Source organism: Sapajus apella, unplaced genomic scaffold (assembly GCF_009761245.1).
Source record: "Sapajus apella isolate SASKATOON/1434 unplaced genomic scaffold, GSC_monkey_1.0 scaffold2, whole genome shotgun sequence".
NCBI classification, from domain to species: Eukaryota; Metazoa; Chordata; class Mammalia; order Primates; family Cebidae; genus Sapajus; species Sapajus apella.
Genome location: NW_022436942.1, coordinates 83,266,999 through 83,291,901, shown reverse-complemented (window position 1 = coordinate 83,291,901; position 24,903 = coordinate 83,266,999). Strand labels below are relative to the sequence as shown.

Here is a 24,903-nt window from a genome sequence, read left to right as displayed (position 1 = left end):
GACAGCATTGTTGAACTGATGCTTGAGGTCTCAATCCACCAGCACCCAGATAACACGTACCTCCCTCAGAGGAATACAAGTTAAAACAATGATCTTACCAAGATCTCAATAGAGCACGGTGCCCTTCATGATTCAGGTAAGAGGTGGGAGGAGGAATGAAGCAGGTATTACGCCCAGTCCAGGGACAGCTTAACCCTTAACAGGCAGGCATCTTACAACGACCATAAACAAGGGACGGGCCGAGGCAGGGCAGGCGATCACTGGCTTTGTGCACAGAACATCAGTCTTCCCCCAGCCAACATGAGCAAAGCTGTTTTAGTACCTAAACGTGGTGTGGCCAAATGCACAAGGAAAGAAGACGAAGATGGCATCCCGGGTTATTTACCTCCTGTGCTAAAACAGATTCATGTCCAAGTATCTGATGACAAAACTGGAATGTGATAGATAAAGATTTGCTCCAGTAAATTTTGTTTTTTAATTATTTTCCTTAAAATTTCTTTTTTACGTTCTTCAGAGAAGCTCTGAGGCATGGTCCAGTAAACCCTTTATTATTTATTTTTAGATGGAGTCTCACTCTGTCATTGAGGCTGTAGTACAGTGGCACAATCACGGCTCACTGCAACCTCTGCCTCCCGGGTTCAAGCAATTCTCCAGCCTCAGCCTCCTGAGTAGCTGGGATCACAGGTGCCCGCCACCACGCCCGGCTAATTTTTCTATTTTTAGTAGAAACAGGGTTTCACTATGTTGGCCAGACTGGTCTGGAACTCCTGACCTCAGGTGATCCACCCGCCCTGGCCTCCCAAAGTGCTGGGATTACAGGTGTGAGCCACTGAGCCCGGCCTGCTCTAGCAAATCTTTAATATCCATGCACATTGAATAAACATGTACCTAAAACAGGTACATGGTTCAGGAAATAAACGGAACTCTCCAGGAGTTTGGGTCCCATCATACGTACCTTAAAAACAGAAGCCTCGTCAACATCCTAAAAAACATCTGCATCTGTGTTCCAGATACTTACAACCAAAAATAACATTTTACAGGAACACAACACAAGCAGTGGTAGACAGCTAACTCTTCTCCAAACTGAGACCTGGACCTAGCAGCTCTGGCAGGGGTATCTACACGCCTGCATGCAGGGGACTGTGAGTGGGTTGCCAGGGCACATCTGTGGGCAGGCAAGGGCCACGGAGATAGCATAAGCCCCAGCAGCTTCAAAGCCACAAAATGCTAGGCTTTTTTTTTTTTTTGAGATGAAGTCTTGCTCTGTCATCCAGGCTGGAGTGCAGTGGAGCGATCTCAGCTCACTGCAACCTCCGCCTCCCAGGTTCAAGCAATTCTCCTGCCTCAGCCTCCTGAGTAGCTAGACTACAGGTGTACACTACCACACCTGGGTAATTTTTGTATTTTTAGTAGAGATGGGGGTTTCACCACGTTGGCCAGGTTGGTCGTGAACTCTTGACTTCAGGTGACCTACCCACCTCGGCCTCCCAAAGTGCTGAGATCATGTGTGGCCTAGGGCTTCCTTTTTTAAAAAACAAGTTGCAGTGACTCACGCCTGTAATCCAGCACTTTGGGAGGCTAAGGAGGGTGGATCAAGTGGTCAGGGGTTCGAGACCAGCCTGGCCAACATGGTGAAACCCCGTCCCTACTAAAAATACAAAAAATTAGTGGGGCATGGTGGCAGGCACCTGTAATCCCAGCTACTCAAGAGGCTGAGGCAGGAGAATTGCTTGAACCCGGCAGGTGAGGTTTGCAGTGAGCTGAGACAGAGCCACTATACTCCAGCCTGGGCAACAGAGCAAGACTCCGTCTCAAAAGAAAAAAGAAAAGTCCAAGCAAAGGGGCATTCCTACCAGCCCCTAATCCACACCTTCTGAAGCTCCCTTGTCCGGGACCCCCAGAGCTGTCCATCTCGCATGTCCCACTCTCTGCCCACAGAGACCACCTAAAATATGGACACAACAGATTTCAGATAAAAAGCACCTAATGTGTATCGTAAAAATTTCAGGAAAAATAATTTAGACCTTTTCAAAGGCTAGCTTATTGCTGCTAATTGTTCCTGAGAATCTTTCTCGGCAGCAATACACTTGAGAATGTTATTAGCTGCTACTGTTTGTTTTCCTTCTAAGGTCCTGAGGCAACCAAAAGCAAAATGAAACGCAAAACCCCTCAAGGGTACAGCTTTCGTAGACAGGCATAGTGAGCACACTGCAGACTGGGACACTGAGCAGCTTCTGGCGCGATCTCCAGTCCTTACCCAGGTACTTGCTGGCATCAAATCTCCAAGATATTTCTTGGCCCCTCCTTGCATTTTCCTTTTCAAAATGTTGAGATTAAAATACATCGAAGCACAGAGGGAAGAAAGTCTCAGGTCTTCTAGAAATGGCGATGTCTTCATTTAGAAACAGGCCGGACGGGGGCTTGGCAGGGGTCTCCAGGATCCAAGAGGCTGAGTGGCAGCCTGCAGCCCGACTGTCCACATTTAGAAGTGACAACATTCATGAACTAAGTCAACATCCACCAAAAATAACATGAACTAAAGCTCACAGTTTGGGAACATGAAAATAACGCACACAGACCTCACCCACCAATCCCTAAGCTGCGAAAACAAACGCATTTAAACTTTCCTCAAATGTCAAATTAGCATATTCTTCCCCTCCCTGTAAAGTTTTGATAAACTTGACTCAATCTGCCTTTATTAAAAAACCTTACAAAAGATGTATTTAAATGCTTGAAAAAATTAACTTTATGCTCTATGCACAGATAAATTTCTTACTGTACAGCTAAATATGGTTCTATCCTTTGTTTAAAAAATATATTTTTCCCCACTAGTGACACTTGTATGCAGTTCCACGTCGATGATCTTTCCGCTGTTCTGGGAACGTGTCCTAAGAGCTGCCGGATGGGTGGAAATACCCCCACACAGTGCCACTTTCTTGCTCGGTCGTGTTTATTAAGATTATTTGGGGCTTGGGTTTTTTTTCCTCTGTTTTCGTTTTCTGAGACAGAGCGCTGGTAACTGTGGGCCCACCCGGCCAGCTGACCTTCATTTGTCCTTGGAGCGGTCCAGGCTCTCGAGCACCCGGTTGAGACGGATGTTGAGCAGTCTGACCTGCTTCTCCAGGTGCTCCAGCTTCTCCTCCACACTGGGGCTGTTGGGGCTGCTGGGGCTGCTGGGGCTGCTTCGCCAGTAGAAGCCCATGGGCCCAGTCATGAAGTAGATGGCCACCACGAAGCACAGCGGCAGCACCGCATTCTCCGGCTCGCCCTCGTACTTGTGCAGGATGTACACGCAGGACATGGAAAACAGGACGACCCGCACAATCCAGAAGAAGCGGCCAAACACCACGTGCAGGATGCTGAAGGTGAAGCCCAGGGTCAGGGACAGGAACCAGTAGGCCAGGAGGACAACGCCGACCAGCAGGAGTGCGCGGGCCGGGCTGCTGGACACCGAGTTTGGGCTGAAATACTGGGACAGGTTGGAGACTGCGGGACAGAAAAGAGGAACAGGGCTGGTTACACAGGGGCCAGGGGCTTCTTGACAAGCTGGAGCTGGGCAACAGAGCTGGCCTGCCGGGCTTAAAAGGCCTTTGCAACAATCCAAGGAACTCAAGGAAGTTCTTCCACGGATTGTCACGCTAAGCTCTACAAGGAGATCCAGGGAAACGCGTTAAGATGGCCTGCCATGTTGAGTTTAAAACACCTCCCCCGACGGGGCGTGGTGGTTCACACCTGTAATCCCAGCACTTTGGGAGGCTGAGGTAGGCAGATTACCTGAGGTCGGGAGTTCAAGACCAGCCTGACAAACATGGAGAAACCCAGTCTCTACTAAAAATAAAAAATTAGCCAGGCGTGCACCTCGGGAGGCTGAGGCTAGAGAATCGCTCGAACCCAGGAGGCGGAGGCTGCAGTGAGCCAAGATCGCACCACAGCACTCCAGCCTGGCAGCAAGAGTGAAACTCCGTCTCAAAAAGAAAACAAAAAAACAAACAAAAACCTCTCCATACACTGGTTTCTCTTCACATCGTACACATCTTTCGCCTGTAGCCTGGGCAACAGAGTGAGACCCTGACAGAGTTTGGCTTTGTGTTCCCACACAAATCTCATCTTGAATTGCATGTGCGGAGGAAGGAAGCTGGCGGGTGACTGGGTCACGGGGATGGTCTCCTCCTTGCTGTTCTTGTGATGGTGAAGGAGTTGTCATGAGATCTGAGTTTAAAAGTGTGTGGCAGCTGCCCCCTTTGCTCTCTCTCCTGCCGCCTTGTGAAGAAGGTTTTGTTTTTTTTTTTTTAAAGATGGGGTTTCACCATGATGGCCAGGCTGGTCTTCAACTCCTGATCTCAGGTGATCCACCCACCTTGGCCTCCCAAAGTGCCAGGATTACAGGCGTGAGCCACCGCACCGGCTTTGTTTTTTTGAGGCTGCAGTGCAGTGGCACAATCTTGGCTCACTGCAACCTCCACCTCTCATGTTCAGGCAATTCTCCTGCCTCAGCCTCCCGATTAGCTATGGCTACAGGCACATGCCACTACACCCAGCTAATTTTTGTATTTTTATTATAGATGAGGTTTCACCATGTTGGCCAGGCTGGTCTTGAACTCCTGACCTCAAGTGATCCACCTCCTCAGCCTCCCAAAGTGCTGGGATTACAAGTGTGAGCCACTGTGCCTGGCCTCAGGTATGTTTTTATAGCAGTGTGAAAACAGGTTAGTACAGACCCAATCTCTAGAGAACATAAATTTTTTTTTTTTTTTGAGACGGAGTTTCACTCATGTTACCCAGGCTGGAGTGCAATGGCGCGATCTCGGCTCACCGCAACCTCCGCCTCCTGGGTTCAGGCAATTCTCCTGCCTCAGCCTCCCAAGTAACTGGGACTACAGGCACGTGCCACCATGCCCAGCTGATTTTTTGTATTTTTAGTAGAGACGGGGTTTCACCATGTTGACCAGGATGGTCTCGATCTCTTGACCTCGTGATCCACCCGCCTCAGCCTCCCAAAGTGCTGGGATTACAGGCTTGAGCCACCGTGCCCAGCCTTGAGAACATAAATTTTTTAAAAAAATTAGCCAGGCATGGTGGCGAACACCTGTAGTCCCAGCTGCTCAGGAGGCTGAGGTGGGAGGATCACTTGAGGCTGGGAGGTCATGGCTGCAGTGAGCCATGACATACCACTGCACTCCAGCCCGTGTGACGGAGTAAGACTTTGTCTCAAAAAATAACTTTTACCTTTTAGTAAAACACCTCTGACAGCGGGGCATAGGCTGCAAAGTGTCCTTCAATTTCCATAGTAACAAATGCCCACTTTCAGGCTGGGCACACAAATGCCTAGGATTAAAGTGTTTCCCAGCCTCTCTTGCAGATATATAACTAAGCTTTGGCCAAAGAGAGGTAAGTGGAAGTCTTCTGCAGCAGCTTCAAAGGACTTTCCCTAAAAGTAGCAGAAATGTGTCATTTACCTCTTCTGCCTGCAGGAATGTGGACACAATGGCTGGAACTGGAGCAGCCATTTTGGAACATGAGGGCAGAGAAGTCACTCATGGAGGAACAATAAAATGGAAGGTGCTTCAGTTCAGGGCACCACATGCAACAGAGCATCCAACCTGCCTTACCACCTTCCTGAGAACTTTCGTAGAAGAGGGAAATAAGCATCCACCTTGGTTAAGCCAATGTTACGTTGGATTTCTGTTTCAGCTAAACCTGATCCTATCTGGTACCCACACACGAGTTTCACCTCAAGAATGCAATGAAACGTTAAGAGTAGCATCCTCGGGCCAGGCGCAGTGGCTCACGCCTGTAATCCCAGCACTTTGGGAGGCCAAGGCGGGTGGATCACGAGGTCAAGAGATGGAGACCATCCTGGTCAACATGGTGAAACCTCGTCTCTACTAAAAATACAAAAAATTAGCTGGGCATGGTGGTGCATGCCTGTAATCCCAGCTACTCAGGAGGCTGAGGCAGGAGAATTGCCTGAACCCAGGAGGCGGAGACTGCGGTGAGCCGAGATCGTGCCATTGCACTCCAGCCTGGGTAACAAGAGCAAAACTCCATCTCAAAAAAAAAAAGCTAGGATTAAAAAAAAAAAAAAAAAAAGAGTAGCATCCTCTGTGTGCCTGACTTAAGGAAATTCAAACAAAAAAGTTAAAAGAACAGAATATTCCTTTTGAAACTACCTAGACTGAACAATTATTAATGCCAAATGCTTTCTCTATTTACATGCTTTTTAAAATAACCCATTTGAAAGATGTACACATCACACTTCATCATGCATCTTCTGAGAATAAAGACATCATTCAGCTTTTTCTTTTCCTCCCTGGCTGTGTGAGGATAGACCGCCATCATGAATGACACGGTAGCTATCCACACTAGCAAGTTCATGACCAACCGACTACTTCAGAGGAAACAAACGGTCACTGATGTCCTTCACCCTGGAAAGGCAACAGTGCCTAAGACAGAAAACGGGAAAAACCCGCCAAAATGTTCAAGCCCACCCTGGATGTCATCTTTGTACTTGGATTCAGAACTCGTCTTGGTGGTGGAGGGACAATGGACTTTGGCATGATTGGTGACTCCCCGGATTACGCAAAGAAAAAGGAACCCAACGTGACGTGCAAGACGTGGCCTGCGTGAGAGGAAGAGACCTCAAAAGAGCAATGGAAGGGACGCAGGAACAGAACGAAGCAAGTCAGGGGGACGCGAAGGCCGACGCTGGCGCTGGCAGGAAGCTGAAGGCGGAAAGGTGCTACGAGGATGCTGTCTGCGGCTGCTGTGGCTTTTTCACGAGATCAATAAACTAAAAACTTTAAAAAAAAAAGACTTCATTCACCTCAAAACGTAATGCTATCATCATTCGAAGAATATTAACAATTCCAGGCCGGACGTGGTGGCTCGTGCCAGCATTTGGGAGGCCAAGGTTAAGTGGATCACCTGAGACCAGGAGTTTGAGACCAGCTTGGCCAACACGGCGAAACCGCATCTCTAGCGAAAATACAAAAATTAGCCAGGTGTGGTGGCGCACACCTGTAATACCAGCTCCTCAGACGGCTGAGGTACGAGAATCGCTTGAACCCGGGAGGCAGAGGTTGCAGTGATGCAAGATGATGCCACTGTACTCCAGCCTGGGTGACAGAGCGATGCTCTGCCTTAAACAAACAAACAAATTCCACATAGTAACCCTTGAACTTCCCAGTTACCCAGGAATATACTTATAGCTGTTTCCTTCCGACGCTCACCAGGACCCAGAATTCACATTCTGCTTTCACTATCACTGTAGTCATCGAGACGAGACCCATGATATTCAGAAACACTGAAATTCTGAATTCTAATTTTTCCAGAATGGTTTTCCTGCAGGAGTCCCACACGCTGCAACTGTTTGTTTCCTCATGGTGGTGTTTAACGAGCTCAAGGAGAGTTATATCCCAAGCGTTTAATTTAGACAAGCAGTTCTCAAACCTGAGTGATTTCTCCAGGGACCCCCTGAGGGCTTAGGAAACAGGTGGCTGGGCCCCACCCCCAGGGCATCTGATTCAGTAGGTCCTGGGTGGGTCCAAGACTCTTTGCCTTTTTTTTTGGGGGGGGGGGGCAGGGACAGGGTCTTGTTCTGTCACCCAGGCTGAAATGTGATGGTGTGATCTCGGCTCACTGCAGCCTTGACTTTCTGGGCTCAAGCGATCCTCCCATCTCAGACTCCCAAGTAGCTAGGAGTGCAAGCCTGCACCACCACACCCAGCTAATTTTCGTATTATTGTTTATAGGGACAGTGATGTGGTTTGGCTGTGTTCTCTCCCAAATCTCATTTTGAATTGTAATCCCTATAAGTCTGGGGAGGGACCTGGAAGGAGGTGATTGGGTTACAGGACAGTTTCCTCCATGCTGTTCTCATGCTAGTGAGTGAGTCTCATGAGATCTGATGGTTTAAAAGTGCCTGGCAGTTTCCCCCTCGCTCTTGCTCTCTCCTACCACCATGTAAGAAATGCCTTGCTTCCCCCTCGCCTTCTACCATGATTATAAGTTTCCTAAGGCCTCCCCAGCCATGTGGAACTGTGAGACAATTAAACCTCTAATTATTTATAAATTACCCAGCCTTAGGTAGTTCCTTATAGCAGTGTGGAAACCAACGAATACAGATGGGATCTCGCTATGTTGCCCAGGCTGGTCTTGAACTCCTGAGCTCAAGCCATCTGCCTGCCTTGGCTTCCCAAAGTGCTGGGATTACAGACATGAGGCACCATGCCCAGCCAAATCTGCACCTCTTACAAGTTTGCCAAGGAGGTTCCTGCCACTGCTGCTGATCTGTGGGTCACTTTGAGATCCAACAGCTTAGGCACAATGAACTCTATGCATCTGGGGACAGAGAGGACGGTGGGGAGAAGTGTGACACAACCGTCTGGAATGGGCAAGTGCAAACCCAGGGCGGGCCTGGGACAGGAGGCCTCACCCTGGGGTTCCTCTGGTCACCTAAGGCGTGAACGTCTCAGACGTCCCCAAAATGATCAGACTCCGCATACCTGACCAGTGTCTACAGTCCAACCTTGTGAACAGTGGCCATCTTTGGGACTAAAGACTTGGAGTCAGCAGGACTATCCTGAAGCCAGGGTGTGTTCCCTACATGTGCCTTCCTGAGGGATTGTGAGCATTTTCACTAAATGAGGTTGACCTGGGAGCTGAGTTTCACACCTATCCCCTGCAGACTGGAGACTAAACCAGTGTTTCCCAAACCTCTTGGTCTCAAGGCCCTTTTGTACTCTTCAGTATTACTGAAGAGTCCCCAGAGCTTTTGTTTTATGTGGGTCCTACCTATTGATATATTTACCATAGGAGAAAATTAGCTAGTTTTTAATTAACTTTTAAAAAACTGTTATTGATCGATTGATTGAGACAGGGTCTGATTGATTGATTGACTGAGACAGGGCTTGCTGTGTAGCCCAGGCAGATCTCAGCTCATTGCAACCTCTACCTCCTGGGCTAAAGCAATCCTCTCACCTCAGCCTCCCGAGCAGCTGGGACTAAAAGCATGTACCACTAAGCTAATGTTTTGATTTTGTGTAGGGTCTCACTATGTTGCCAAGGCTGGTCTCAAACTCCTGGGCTCAAGCAATCCATCTGCCTCAGCCTCACAATGTGCTGGGCTTACCAGCATGAGCCACTGTGCCCAGCCACTGTTAATAATTTTAAAACACTGCTATCTTTAACTCGCTTTCAAATAACAACCCATTATAAATGCTAGGCTTTGCATGTTTGTGTCCCCCACAAAACTCCTCTGTTGAAATCCTAACCCCCACAGTGATGGTCTTAGGAGGCGGGGTCCTGGGGAGGTGATCAGGTCATGGGGCTGGAGCCCCCATGAATGGGTTTAGTGGCCTTATAAAGAGGTCCCAGAGAACTGCCTTGTTTCTTCCACCACGTGAGACAGTGAGGCATCGGCTACGGGAAAGGGCTCTCCCCACACCCTGCATCTGCCAGCACCTTGCTCTTGGACTTCCCACCTCCAGAACTGTGGAAATGAAAATGTCTGTTAGACCGGGCACAGTGGCTCACGACTGTAATCCCAGCAACTTTGGGAGGCCGAGGTAGGTGGACCACCTGAGGTCAGGAGTTTGAGACCTGCCTGACCAACACGGCAAAACCTCGTCTCTGCTAACAAAATACAAAATTAGCCGGGCATGGTGGCACACGCCTGTAATCCCAGCTACTTGGGCGGCTGAGGCAGGAGAATTGCTGGAACCTGGGAGGCAGAGTTTGCAGTGAGCCAAGACTGCACCACTGCACTCCAGCCTGGGCAACAGAGTAAGATGTCTCAAAACAACAACACAACAAAGGAACATGCCTATTGTTGATACGCACAGAGTAGGAATTTCCTTATAGCAGCCTGATCTGACCAAAACAATGTTAACACAAAACACTTTTCAGGAAAAACAGCTGTTTCTAAAGCAGAACAAACCACGGTGAGAACAGTGACAGTGCCTTGAAGGTTTGCCTGTCTCCTTCCTATACAGCTTCTTAGAAAAGACCTGGCCCCTAATCTGTTTCTGAATTCAAAGGAAGAGAATACCAGCCACAAATGTGAGTCAGTTTGTCACTGAAAATGTTCAAGTACTCACAGCAAACAAACAAAAAAGGTGAAGTTAATGTTAATATTTTGTTTAATCCAATATATCCAAAGTATCATCATCTTAACATGGCATCAATATATGTGGAAGTATTAAAGTATGTACTAAATCCCTGACCTCAGAGACATGCTGCTGGAGAAGAGAGGAACTTGCAGTCACCCCTCCTAACCAAAGGGTCTCAGGGACCCCCCCACCGGGGTTCCTCCAAGCATACTTTGAGAAGCACCATCATGTCAGCAAGGGGCCGAGAGAGGTGATCAGCCAGGAAAGATGCCCAGAGACGAGAATGCCCCCCTGCCTTCCAGCCCTTGGTGACTTCAGTAAAAGCCATCATACGTGCCAAGGAAAGGGTGATCCAAAGCAACGTCACTCCCTGACGCTTTCAAAATCCTAAAGAGAATACGAGTGATCCTGGACGTTCTGCCTGACGGCAAAGGGGTACCATCTGACTTCCCTAGCGCTGCCACGGCCAAGTAGCTACAAAAGAACAGAAGGCGGGGCACGGTGGCTCAAGCCTATAATCCCAACATTTTGGGAGGCCAAGGTGGGTGGATCAGCTGAGGTCAGGAGTTCCAGACCAGCCTGACCAACATGGTGAAACCCCATCTCTACTAAAAATGCAAAATTAGCTGGGCGTGGTGGTTGGTGCCTGTAATTCCAGCTACTCGGGAGGCTGAGGCAGGAGAATCGCTTGAACCTGGGGGGTTGGACGTTGCAGTGACCTGAGATGGTCCTACTGCACTCCAGCCTGGGTGACAGAGCAAGACTCCATCTCAAAAAACAAAAACAAAACAAAACAAAAATTAGCCAGGCATGGTGGCAGGTGCCTGCCATCCCAGCTACTCAGGAAGGTGAGGAACGAGAATTGCTTGAACCCGGGAGGCGGAGACTGCAGTGAGCCGAGATCGTGCCACTGCACTCCAGCCTGGGCAAGACAGCAAGACTCCATCTCGAATATGGGAGGACACAATTCAACTCCCAACAGGCACCGCTGAAGAAAAGTAAATGTTTTGGTGGCCGACTTGCTTCTCCACATGGGCGTGTCTACAGCCCTGCACATCTGTCAAGCCCTGAAGGTGCAGCAGGGGAAGCTGGCTCTGGGTGCAGCTGGCCAGACGGCCCTCAGTGTGGAGAATCGAGATTGTGCAGGTCCCAGCACTACACAATGACGTGCATTTTGGACGAGGGCCCCTTCACAAGCTCCCGAGTGTTTATGAGTACTGACCGTGGGCTGGGCGCCATCCGACCACCCTACACACACAGTCATCCCGTCCTCATGCCTTGCTGATGTTGTAAACAGCATTTCCCACATAAGGACTCCTCACCCAGGGTCCCACAGCTAGGACCAGGCAGAGCTGGGATCTGGAACCAGGGGATCCAGTTTCCGGAGCCACATAGCCCCTGCCCTGCACCAATGCATCGAGGCAGGATTCATTTTCCCCACGTTATTGGAAACTTTGTTGGAAGTAGCCACAGCGGCTTTAGAGGAAGTAAGCAATATGACGAACACAAGATCCTTAAGCCTTAAATCCATCCTTCTAAGCCATCCCTCCAACTCCTGGGCACATGCTCTGTGCCAGCAGATCTAGAATGGGGACAAAGGCTGTGCCATCTATTGTGTGCTGAGTGCTTTGAAGTGTGACAGATCAGAACTGACATGTGCTCTAAGTGTCAAAGAGACTGAGTTTCAAAGGCCTTAGTACCTGAAAAAATGTGAGATGCCTCATTAATGATTTTCTATTAATTGTAAATTGAGATGTTTTAAATATGTTGGGTTAACTAAAATATCATATTAAAATTAATTTCAGCTGGGCATGGTGGCACCTGCCTGTAATCCCAGCACTTTGGGAGGCCAAGGCAGGCAGAGCACTGGAGCCTAAGAGTTTGAGACCACCCTGGGCAACATGGCAAAACCCCATCTCTACAAAAAATACAAAAATTAGCCAGACGTGGGGGCACACACCTGTGGTCCCGCCAGTCAGGAGGCTGAGATGGGAGGATCACCTGAGCCTGGGATGGTGGAGGTTGCAGTGAGCTGAGATTGTGCCACTGCACTCCAGCCTGGGCACAGAGCAAGACTCTGCCTCAAAAAAACAAAACAAGGAAAAAAGAAAAGAAAAAAAAGAAAAATTAATTTTATCAGTTTCTTTTTAACTCTTTGACATGGCTACTAGAAAACTTCTTATCACCTACGGGGCTCACATTCTTTTTCTTTTTTTTAATTTTTATTTTTTACTATCCACCCCCCTACATTCTTTTTCTATTAGACCACTCTGGGCCACAGAGTTCCCATTTTAACCAGACTCTAAAAAAAACACTGGAAGAAAGAAATTGCAGGATTGTGCTCACAGAAACCTTTTTCTTTTTTTACCAGAATATCCAACGTTGGTGTACGGTTTCCTGTAAAGCATTTTGCACGCTCAAACTTCTATGCATAAGACACAAATTCCAAAGGGCTTCGGATGCTTTGAAGCTTACGCGTCAAGCAGAGCTAGAAAAGCCACGACACGGAAGCAAGCTTGCCTTGCCTCCGGAAGGCGCCAGCTGCTCTCCTGATGAATGCAGGCATTCAGGCTCCTGGATCCGCTGCGGATGCCTCTATTCTGGGCTTCTCCCATATGATTAGGAGGCTGTTCCTACTCTGCACTCTTTCATTCCAAGCTGCGTGCGATTTTCTGCAATCAGGTTTGTTTCTCCAGGGTTCAGTGGGTGGGGATGAAAACATGGAGAGTTTAACAATCTGGGCAGGTGGTGGATACGGAAGCTAAGAGGATCGCACGCCGCGGCTGCATCTGGGGGAGGGTGGTTAACTCAACTGAGTCCCAGGAGGGGCCATGAGTGGCCCCGGGACTGCCAGGTACACAGTGTCCTCTCAAATGGCTCTGCTGACACCTCTGATTCTTTGAGCAGTGAGGTGGCTGAGTTGGCCTAAGGCCTTTTAAAGTTTGAACTCAATAAATCAAGGCTGAAGACGTTTCCGAATGGCCTGGGGTATCAACAGGTATGAACCAGTGGACCTCACTCCCCCATCACTGATCAGTAAAATCGGGTGTCAAGGACGGATGGGAGGTGCTGAGAGATTCCGCATGTAACAGGGCTGTGGCAGAATAGATTCCCCTGGCTGCCGCAACAAACCAAGGCAGACTGGGTGGTTTACAACAGAAGTGCATCCACTTGCAGTTCTGGAGGCCAGAAGTGTGAAATCAAGTAACGGCAGGACCACACTCCTGCTGAAAGTTGAAGGGAGGATCCTGCCTTGCCTCTTCCAGCTTCTGGTGGCCCAGGTGTTCCCTGGCCTGTGGCTCCGTCCCCCCAGTCCCTGTCCCTCACTCCACATGGCCGTCTTCTCCCTATGTTTCTTGGCGTTTCTGTGTCCCCATTTCCCACTTCTTCCTTTTTTTTTTTGAGACGGAGTTTCACTCATGTTACCCAGGCTGGAGTGCAATGGCGCGATCTCGGCTCACTGCAACCTCCGCCTCCCGGGTTCAGGCAATTCTCCTGCCTCAGCCTCCTGAGTAGCTGGGATTACAGGCACGCGCCACCACGCCCAGCTAATTTTTTGTATTTTTAGTGGAGACGGGGTTTCACCATGTTGACCAGGATGGTCTCGATCTCTTGACCTCGTGATCCACCCGCCTCGGCCTCCCAAAGTGCTGGAATTACAGGCTTGAGCCACCACGCCTGGCCTCACTTCTTCCTTTTTTTATTTCGAGACAGGGTCTCGGCTCTGTCACCCAGGCTGGAGTGCAGTGGTGCGGTCTCGGCTCACTGCAACCTCCCCATCCCAAGTTCAAGCGATTCTCCTGCCTCAGCCTCCTGAGTAGCTGGGATTACAAGCGTGCACCACCACACCCAGCTAATTCTTGTATTTTTAGTAGAGACGGGGTTTCACCATGTTGGCCAGTATGGTCTCGTTCTCCTAACCTTGTGATCCACCCGCCTCGGCCTCCCAAAGTGCTGGAATTACAAGCATGAGCCACTGCACCTGGCAATTTTTCACTTCTTATAAGGACATCAATCATAGGTGAGGGTCCACCCTAATCCAAGACGATCTCCCTTCACTCAATCACATCTGCAGACCCTATTCGCAAACAAGGGCTGACTCTCAGGTCCAGGGGTTAGGACTGGAACACATATTCGTGGGGAGCACATTTCAGCCCACACGACTGGCTCTCTTCCCGGCTGTAAGCGTGTGGCTAGCTTGTCAAACTAGTCACTATCAAACTGCGCTACCCTCCTGCCCTAATCCACAGAACCAGGGGCCAGCTCCCCTGGCGATTCTCGCCCCATGCAGTGGGTCTGGTGGACAGACCGGTGCAGCATCGGGTGACACCTGCTCCCAGCCTGCCTTCTCGGATGGCAGAAGCTGGAGAGCTAAGAACTGCATTAGCCTGACTCCCTCGCAGCTAGGGGCTGCACAGAAACCAAGTTCCGCCTTGCAGTTCCCCCCCACCACATATACGAGTTTGAAAATTAAGTAAAGTGTTGCCACCAATCTGCATGGTTCCAGAAACAGCAAGGGTCCCGGCAGCCACGTGCAAAGTCTAGTTGTCGTGGTAGCAGCAGTGGCCTGCTGGTGCTCGAGTTATACTACAGTGTGTGACCCTGAACTCAATGGTGTCACCAGCTGCAACCCTGGACGGCCAGTTCGGCAGTGTCTGAGGCCATGCATCTCTCCCTCAGCCCTTCTGATGATTCTGTGAGTGTCTCTGTCTCCATGGAATCCTCTTCTACCTAAATAACTGGTCATTCCTTTTAAGGATCCTGGTAAACCACAGACTGTACCTCCAGTCCATGTGTTTGGCCTAGGGACACACAAGTTGGCACTACCCAGTTGGACCTTACTCTAAATGGCGTCTGGGAAGTCTTAGCTTTGATGGGCCATTTGTTTTTTATTTTTATTATTATTTGAGAGGAGTCTTGTTCTGTTGCCCAGGCTGGAGTACAGTGGCACGACCTTGGCTCACTGCAACCTCCGCCTCCTGGATTCAAGTGATTCTCCTGCCTCAGCCTCCTGAGTACCTGGGATTACAGGCGTGCATCACCACACCCGGCTAACTTTCATATTTTTAGTAGAGATGGGGTTTCAGCATGTTGGTCAGACTGGTCTTGAACCCCTGACCTTGTGATCTGCCTGCCTCAGCCTCCCAAAGCGTTGGGATTACAGATGTGAGCCACCACGCCCAGCCATGCATTTTTTTTGTAGAGATGGGATCTCACTGTGTTGTCCAGGCTGGTCTTAAATTCTTGGATTCAAGCAATCCTCCTATCTAGGCCTCCCAAAGTCCTGGGATTACAGGCATAAGCCACCACGCCTGGCCTACATATGAGACTATTAAGATAAAAAGTCTTCACTCATATCCTCACTGACCCGGCCCTCCCTCCACCTTCCCATGTATTACTCACTGTGAGTACCAGTTCCACACTTTGAGAACCACCAAAATAAAACGACATCTTACATGAATGCCATCCCCGCACCTACCGTCAAGTCCAAGAACATGCAAGAGCTCTGTCCAGAGTTTCCACAGTGTCTCCACGAACATATCCACTCCCAGCACGAACCTCTCGGTCAGCCTGCTCAAGAACTGCAAAAACAAGAAAATGGTCACCACCCACCAAGCCACCGTGTTCCTCCATTAGTCAGGCAGGGAACCGGGAGCTCGGGAGTTTATACCTGGGAAGGGGAAACTAGCATGCCCATGATGAATGCCACACAAGTGGTCTGCTGGTCCAGGGGACTGACCTGAACTGGGCACTGATCACAGCCCAGCTAAGAAAAACTGGTCAGAACAACCGCTTCCTTGGAAGGGCTGAACGAGGCATCTAAGGAGGCTGGGACACTCTGCAGGCCGCATTATGCCACCTGCCATTGCTCCTGCTATCTTTCATGCTTCCTCTTTGTTCAGGGTCTCTGCTTTCCTCTGCCTGATTTATCTAAAGAAATGGGGTCTCGCTGTTGCCCAGGTTGGGGTGCAGTGGTGCAATGATAGCTCGGTCAGCCCCAAACTCCTGGGCTCAAGCAATCCCGCCTCAGTTTCCCAAGTAGCTACAGGTGCAGCCAGCACACCAGGCTTTGTTATTACTACTAGTGTGTAGAGATGGGGTCTTGCCATGTTGCCCAGGCTGGTCTCCAACCCGAAGCCTGGCCCTCCCAAAGTGCTGGGATTACAGGTGTGAACCACTGCGCCACACCCTGCGGGCCTCTCATTTTTAAAGCATGGACGTTTCTGTTTCTAGGAAGCTGGTAATGACAGAGCCCCATGCTCTAGCCCAGTTTAAGGACCCTAGGCCTCTGAGGTCTTTATTTGGCCTCCAGGTGACTCTGCAGAACCATAGGGCTAAAGAAACGTGACTACGAGGTACAGCCTCATTTTAACTTTTTTTTTTTTTTTTTTGAGAGAGTCTTGCTCTGTCACCCAGGCTGGAGTACAGCGGTGCAATCTCAGCTCACTGCAGCCTCCACCTCGCAGGTTTAAGCGATTCTTTTGCCTTAGCTTCCTGAGTAGCTGGGATTACAGGCACGCACCACCATGCCTGTCTAATTTTTGTATTTTTAGTAGAGACAGGTTTCACCATGTTGGCCAGGCTGGTCTCGAACTCCTGACCTCAGGTGATTCACCTGCCGGGCCTACCAAAGTGCTGGGATTACAGGCATGAGCCATCACACCCAGCTGACGTCCAGTATTCTAACAGAAGCACTGACTCCAAGATGACCTGTGAGGACACCAACATTTTAGCCCTAAAAAACAGTATAGAGGCTGGGCATGGTGGTTCATGCCTATAATCCCAGCACTTTGGGAGGCTGAGGTGGGAGGACTGCTTAAGCCCAGGAGTTGGAGACCAGCCTGGGCAACATAATGAAAACCCAACTCTAATTTACCTTAAGAGAAAATTTTAGGCCAGGTGTGGTAGGGCTCATGCCTATAATCCCAGCACTTTGGGAGGCCAAGACGGGCAGATCACCTGAGGCCAGGAGTTCGAGACCAGCCTGGCCAACATGGTGAAACCCTGTCTCTACAAAAAATGCAAACATTAGCTGGGCGTGGTGGTGCACACCTGTAATCCCAGCTACGTGGGAGGCTGAGGCAGGAGAATCGCTTTAACCCAGGAGGCAGAGGTTGCAGTGAGCTGAGTTCGTGCCACTACACTCCAGCCTGGGCGATGGAGGGAGACTCCATCTAAAAAAGAAAAAAAAAAGATTCTTATAGGAGCATGACTCCTATCGTGAGGGATCTAGGTTGCCTGCTCCTTATGGGATCCTAAGGCCTGATGATGTGCCACTGTCTCCCATCACCTCCAGACGGAACAGTCTAGTTCCAGGAAAACAGGCTCGGCGCTCCCACCGATTCTACATTACGGTGAGTTGCATAATCATTTCATTTGGTATTACAATGTAATGATAATGGAAATAAAGTACACAATAAACGCAATGCGCTCGAATCATCCTGAAACCATCCCCGTGCCCCGGTCTGTGGAAAAATTCCTTTCCACAAAACCAGTCCCTGCTGCCAACAAGGTTGAGGACCGCTGCGTTAGAGAGAAGGGAAGGTGAGGACCGCTGCATTAGAGAGAAGGTGACTGCCCCTCCCTTGGGTAGGGGTAGGTGGGGTGGGGGGGATCTGGGAGGAGGGCCTGCAGAAGACCAGCATGCATCAGAACCACCACCGTGAAGAGGTATTCCAGAGATTCCAAGTCGCGGTACACAGCCCAGCTCAGTGGTTCTCAGAGTGTGGTGGTGTCTGGACTGGCAGGAAAAACATCACCCAGGAGCTTCCAGAACTGCAGACTCTCCAGGGATGGGGCCCAGCCATCTGTCTCCACAGCCCTCCTCGTGATGCTCTTGACAGTTTTCAGGAGCACTGGCCACATCAGCACACAAGGCTGAGGACCATGACTGAGGCAGTGGCACATGTTCCTTCAGAGCATTGCTACACTAAAAAGCTGCCAGCAGGCCAGACATACGAGGTAATGGGAGGGACATGTCAGACAGCGACCTCCTCACAGACTGGAGCGCGATTCCACAGCCGCAGAAACCAACGACAGACATAGCCAGCAACAAACAGCAGCAAATGATGCTGAGTAAAGAAACATCTCAAGTTGAGCGATGAAGAAAAAAAAAAAAAAGAAATAGATCACAGAATATATGCCTTTTGTCTTTTTTTGGAGACAGGGTCTTGCTCTGTTGCCCAGCCTGGAGTACAATAGGGCAATTATGGCTCACTCAAACTCTTGGGCTCAAGCAATCCTCCTGCCTCAGTCTCCCATGTAGCTAGGACCACAGGCAGGTGCTACCAGGCCCAGCTTTTCCTGCTACAATTCTTTTGTTTTCTCTGAGACAGTCTTGCTTTGTCACCTGGGCTACAGTGCGTCGGTGCCATCTCAGCTCACTGCAACCTCCACTTCCCATGTTCAAGCAGTTCCCCTGCCTCAGCCTCTGAGTAACTGCAATTATAGACACATGCCACCATGCCTGGCTAGTTTTTTTATTTTTAGTAGAGACAGGGTTTCATCATGTTGGCCAGGCTGGCCTCAAACTCCTGACCTCAGGTGATCCGCCCACCTCAGCCTCCCAAAGTGCTGGGATTACAGGTGTGAGCCACCGCAGCCAGCCTGCAATTCTTTAAAGTATGTGTGACTTGTACATGTTTGTCAATATATAGCAATTTGGGGGGGGGGTGGGTACAGTGACAAGATCTCAGCTCACTGCAACCTCCATCTTCTAGGTTCAAGCAGTTCTCCTGCCTCAGACTCCCAAATGGCTGGGATTACAGGCACATGCCACCATGCCTGGCTAATTTTTGTATTTTTAGTAGAGACACAGTTTTGCCATCTTGGCCGTGCTGACCTTGAACCCCTGACCTCAGGTGATCAACCCACCTTGACCTCCCAAATTGCTGGGATTACAGGCATGAGCCACCACACCCAGACAGTATATAGCAATTTCTATAATTTGTTCAAACAGAGGGAAAAAGAAAGGCTTTTTTTAGAAAAGAATAACAGGCCTTTAAAATGGCACCAAGCGCCCTGGAAAGGGTGTGTGGAAGCAATTACTTTTGGAGGAAGAGACATTCCTGCTCACGCTGTTGAACCTTTCTGTGCCTCAGTTTTCTCCCCTGTAAAACGAGACTGAGAGAGGATTCAAGAGCAGAACCTGTAAAGACCTCACCGGTGCCCAGCGCGTCAGAGTGGCTGCGGTTCTTCTCGTTGGATTCATGGGCTGCAGGGCGGCAACCTGGAACTCCTGCAAGCCGAGCGGTCACTTCCCACACACAAGCTGACAGGCAGGTGCTCTGAAGCCTGCAGTGCCCGAGACGCTGGCGTGCTCAAGCAGCTCCTGGCAATGCTGAGAAAGGTGTGGGTCAGAGGTTCTTTCTCACGGTGGAAAGAACAGCACCTGTCCCCTGCTGAAAACCGGCCCGGGGCAGGAGAGGGTGAATCAGGGAGAATCCTGTCACTTGCATCTGGCTGGAGAACTTGCCGTTCATGCAGGGCCGGCTCTGCCTGCTCTGATGTGTGACACCCTGACCCACTTTGCGTGTATGTAGACACGGGAGCCCTAAGAGGAATAATATGGGCTGAGCGGTATCCCCCAAAAGGCTTATGTGGAAGCCCTAAGGCCCAGGACCTCACAATGTGACTGTATTTGGAGACAGAGTCTTTACAGAGGTGATTAGGTTGAAATGAGGTCTTTGGGGTGGGTGCTAATCCAATGTGACTGGCATCCTTATGCGAATAGGAGATTAGGACCCAGATGTACAGAGGAAAGACCACTCGAAGACACAGTCTAGGAGAGGGCGCCCATCTGCACGCCAAGATGAAGGGCCTCAGGAGAAACCAGCCCTGGCACGTCGAGCTCAATTTCCAGCCCTCAGAATGGAGAGAAAACGTATGTCTGCTGTTTAGGACCCTGGGCTGTGGTGCACACAGATATAGGAGCTTACAGCAAAGCCCACCCCATGAGTTCAAGCAATTCTCCTGCCTCAGCCTCCCGAGTAGCTGGAATTACAGGCATGGGCACCACACCCGGCTAATTTTTTTTTTTGAGACGGAGTTTCACTCTTGTTGCCCAGGCTGGAGTGCAATGGCGCGATCTCGGCTCACCGCAACCTCCGCCTCCTGGGTTCAGGAAATTCTCCTGCCTCAGCCTCCTGAGGAGCTGGGATTACAGGCACGCGCCACCGTGCCCAGCTAATTTTTTGTATTTTTAGTAGAGACGGGGTTTCACCATGTTGACCAGGATGGTCTCGATCTCTTGACCTCGTGATCCACCCGCCTCGGCCTCCCAAAGTGCTGGGATTACAGGCTTGAGCCACCGCGCCCGGCCCTACCCAGCTAATTTTTTGTATTTTTAGTAGAGATGGGGTTTCAACCATGTTGGCCAGACTGGTCTTAAACTCCTGACCTCAAGTGATCTGCCCACCTCGGCCTCCCAAACTGCTAGGATTATAGGTGTGAGCCACCATGCCTGGCCAGGTCTCTAGATCTAACTGCTGGTTCTGGGGGATATAGGGAATGGGGCACAGGGAAACAACACCATGAGGATGCACCCGGCCAGATGCAGATGGTGGAGATCATAGGGGATGAGACCCAGCTTCTCCATCAAATAAGATGACATCCAACAAAACGCACTAGGTGGGGGCATTAAAATTAAAAGCGACTTAAATCATGATGATTTGCTGCACTGGATGTGACAAGATGAAAATGGTCCTTAATTCTGTGTCTTCCTCCCAAAACCCATCACCCAGTCTCATGAGAAAAATATCAGACAAATTCTAATAGGGAGCATCCCACAAAGTCCCTGACCAGCCGGGCGCTGTGGCTCACATTTGTAATCCCAGCACTTTGTGAGGCCACGGCAGGTGGATCATTTGAGTTCAAGAGTTGGAGACCAGCCTGGCCAACATGGTGAAACCTCTCTTCTCTACTAAAAGGAGGCTGAAGCAGAAGAACTGCTTGAACCCGGAAGGCAGAGGTTGCAGTGAGCTGAGATCACGTCACTTCACTCCACTGGGTGATAGAGTGAGACTGTGTTTCAAAAAAAAAAAAAAAAAAGAAAGAAAAGGAAAAGTCCCTGACCAATGCTCCTGAAAACTGTCAAGGTCAAAAACAAGGAGAGCCTGAGAAACTCCCAGCTGAGAAGACCTCGGGAGACCTGAGGACCAAATGTCAGGTAGAATCCCGGCTGAGACCCGACACAGAAAAGGGTGGCAGGAAAAACTACGGAAGTCTGACTAAAGTACAGGCTTCAGCAAACAGTGAGGTACCAATATTGGTTCTTTAATAGAACCAATGTTCTACATGAATATACAACGTTAATAATGGGGGAAATTGGGCGAGGGGTGTATGGTGACTCCCTGAACTATCTTCACAATTTTTCCGTAACTTTAAAAGAACAGACTTTACTGTTTAAACTATACTTATAAAAAAGAATAAAGTTAATAATAAAAAAAAAGGTTTGAGGCTGGGCATGGTGGCTCATGCCCATAATCCCAGCACTTTGGGAGACCAGGACCAGAGAATTGTCTGAGTCAGGAGTTAGGAATCAGCCTGGGAAACATGGCAAGACACCGTCTCTACAAAACATTTAAAAATGAGCTGGGCATGGTGGCATGTGCCTGTGGCTCTAGCTACTCAGGAAGAGGCTGGGGGGTCGCCGAACCTAGGAGGTGGAGGGGGCAGTCAGCTGTGTTCACGCCACTGCACTCCAGCCTGGGTGACAACACAAGACTTTGTCTCAAAAAAATAACAATTGCCGGGCGCGGTGGCTCACGCCCGTAATCCCAGCACTTTGGGAGGCTGAGGCGGGTGGATTACCTGAGGTCAGCAGTTAGAGGCCAGTCTGACCAACATGGTGAAACCCCCATCTCAATTAAAAAAAAAAACAAAAAAAAGATTAAAATTTTTTTTAAAGAGACTTAAAAGACTCTACAGGCTCATGCCCGTAATCCCAGCACTTTGGAGGCTGAAGCAGGAGGATAACGAGGTCAGAGGATCAAGACCATCCTGACTAATCAAGACCCATCTCTACTAAAAACACAAAAAATTAGCTGGGCATGGTGGCAGGTATCTGTAATCCCATCTCCTTGGGAGGCTGAGGCAGGGGAATTGCTTGAACGCGGTAGGCAGAGTATGCAGTGAGCCGACTGCATGCGTAGACTTAGTTTAGATCCAAATTCAAACAAAGTGTTTTGTAAAAAAACATATTTTGAGCCAGGGAAATCAGAAAATGGACCTACATTAGATGTTAAGGAATTGTCAGAAGCTGTGATGATGGTATTTTGGTGGAGTTGTTTTTTTTTTTTTTTTGAGATGGAGTGTCGCTCTGTCACCCAAGCTGGAGTGCAGTGGTGTGATCTTGGTTCACCGTAACCTCCGCCTCCTGGGCTCAAACGATTCTCCTGCCTCACCCTTCTGAGTAGCTGAGATTACAGGCGAGTGCTACAACAGCCAGCTAATTTATATATATATATATATGGGGTGAGGGGGGGAGAGGGAGTTTTGCTCCTGTTGCCCAAGCTGGAGTTTAATGACACGATCTTGGATCACTGCAACCTCCGCCTCCTGGGTTCAAATGATTCTCATGCCTCAGCCTCCCGAGTAGCTGGGATTACAGGCACGCACCACCACACCCAGCTAATTATTTTGTATTTTTAGTAGGAACAGGGTTTCACCACGTTAGCCAGGCTGGTCTTGAACTCCTCACCTCAGGTGATCTGCCCGCCTGAGCCTCTCCAATTGCTGGGATTACAGGTGTGAGCCACCGTGCCTGACCAGTATTGTAGTTTTGATTTTACAAAATTTTTATTTGTTAAAGATGCTAACCGAAATATGCAAGGGTGAACTAATGTCTTGGATTAGCTTTAAAATATTATTCCAGGCACCCCAAAAACATTTCGAAAGAAAAGATATAACCAGAACGGCAGAAAGTTGCTGTGTGGGAAGATCTTGGTGAAGGAGGGTTCACCCTACTCTCCCTACGTTTGTGCACGTTGGGCAATTTTCAGAATAGAGAGGTAACCAAACTCTGGATGCCTGAGGCCTTGGGCAAACAAGGCCCAGCCATCGCCACTGTGGGAGGAACAAGATCGCTTCAAGCCTGGCATTTCATCAGCCCTCCACTTGCAGCAGTCAGCCGGGGACATCCAACACCCGGGGTTGGGTGACAATGGCCTTCCTGCATCCTAGTCTCTCTTCACCCCAACATCCCCAGGCAAGTGCAAACTGGCCCTATGAAAAATCAGGCCATGAGGGCAAAGGCATCTTGAGGAGCAAGCCAGGGAGAGAGGGTGGGAGCCTTTACAGTTCAGAGGTTTCCCAAGCACCTGAAGCACACACAGAAATGCAAACGCCAGATGAACAGAAAATGCTGGAACATACATACTGACCACGCATGTACCACAGAGGGGAAAGAGCACCCCCAGCACGGCGGGCCTGCCCAGCCTCGACCCAGGGATCAAACTCAACACTGACCAATGAGAAAGCAATGGCATAAACAGGCACCACGAGCCCTGATGTGGTGCTGTTTCAGTAAGGACACGTGATGCCTTCTGTAGAATTCTTGCCAGGAAAGCTAAGCCTGAGCCTAACCTGGAGGAAATAATCAGATAATACACACTGTGGGACATTTCAAAAGACAGTTCTGGGCCGGGTACAGTGGCTCACACCTATAATCCCAACACTTTGGGAGGCCGAGGTGGCCAGATCATGAGGTCAGGAGATCAAGACCAACCTGGCTAACATGGTGAAACCCCGTCTCTACTACAAATACAAAAAATTAGCCAGGCGTGGTGGCTGGCATCTATAGTCTCAGCTACTCAGGAGGCTGTGGCAGGAGAATCGCTTGAACCCGGGAGGCGGAGGTTGCAGTGAGCCAAGATTATGCCATTGCACTCCAGCCTGGGCAACAGAGACTCCATCTCAAAAAAGAAAAAGAAAAAAAGACAGTTCGGGTCTGTCAGAACCACAATGATACCACTTCACCTCCGCCAAGATAGCTAGAATCAACAAGGCAGACCGTAACAAGTACTGACAAGGATGTGGGGAAACCAGGCCCCTCCTGCCTTGCTGGGCAGGTAAAATGGTGCATCTGCCTTGGAAAAGGGTGACGGCTCCTCAAAATGTTAAGCAAAAGCTTCCCATATGACCCCGCAATTGTACCCCTAGGTATGCACCACGAAATACTAGAAACATACGTCCACACAAACATTCGTACGTGGATGTTCACAGCAGCATCATTCACAATAGACAAAACGTGACATAAACCCAAATGTCCATCAGTTGATGATCAGGTAAATAAAAAGCCATAAAGAGGAATAAAGTACTGATTCTGCAATATGGATGAACCCTACAAACATGAAGCTAAATGAAAGAAAAGGCCAGATTGTACAGGACTCCATTCATACAAAAAGCCCACAGTAGGCCGGGCGCTGTGGCTCACGCCTGTAATCCCAGCACTTTGGGAGGCCAAGACCACAGAGGGGAAAGAGCACCCCCAGCACGGCGGGCCTGCCCAGCCTCGACCCACGGATCAAACTCAATACCGACCAATGAGAAAGCAATGGCATAAACAGACACCACGAGCTCTGATGTGGAGCTGCTTCAGTAAGGACACGTAATGCCTTCTGTAGAATTCTCGCCAGGGATCACCTGAGGTCAGGAATTCAAGACCAACCTGGTCAACGTGGTGAAACCCCGTCTCTACTAAAAATACCAAAAAAAATTGGCCGAGCGTGGTGGCGTGCACCTATAATCCCAGCTATTCGGGAGGCTGAAGCAGGAGAATCACTTGAACCTGGGA

The 24,903-nt window shown here is 49.6% G+C and overlaps 1 protein-coding gene across 1 annotated transcript in view; it reads right to left on the bottom strand.

Moving 5' to 3' along the window:
• Positions 1 to 2,674: 2,674 nt before the first annotated feature.
• The window catches only part of BRI3BP (BRI3 binding protein), a 31,075-nt gene continuing 8,846 nt past the window's right edge, over positions 2,675 to 24,903 (bottom strand). Inside the window, exons 2-3 of the mRNA XM_032243980.1 lie at positions 15,589 to 15,691; positions 2,675 to 3,486 (exon numbers count right to left, since the gene is read on the bottom strand). Coding sequence (XP_032099871.1) covers positions 3,047 to 3,486; positions 15,589 to 15,691 — 543 coding nt within the window. The 3' untranslated portion in view covers positions 2,675 to 3,046. The remainder of the gene's footprint in view (positions 3,487 to 15,588; positions 15,692 to 24,903) is intronic.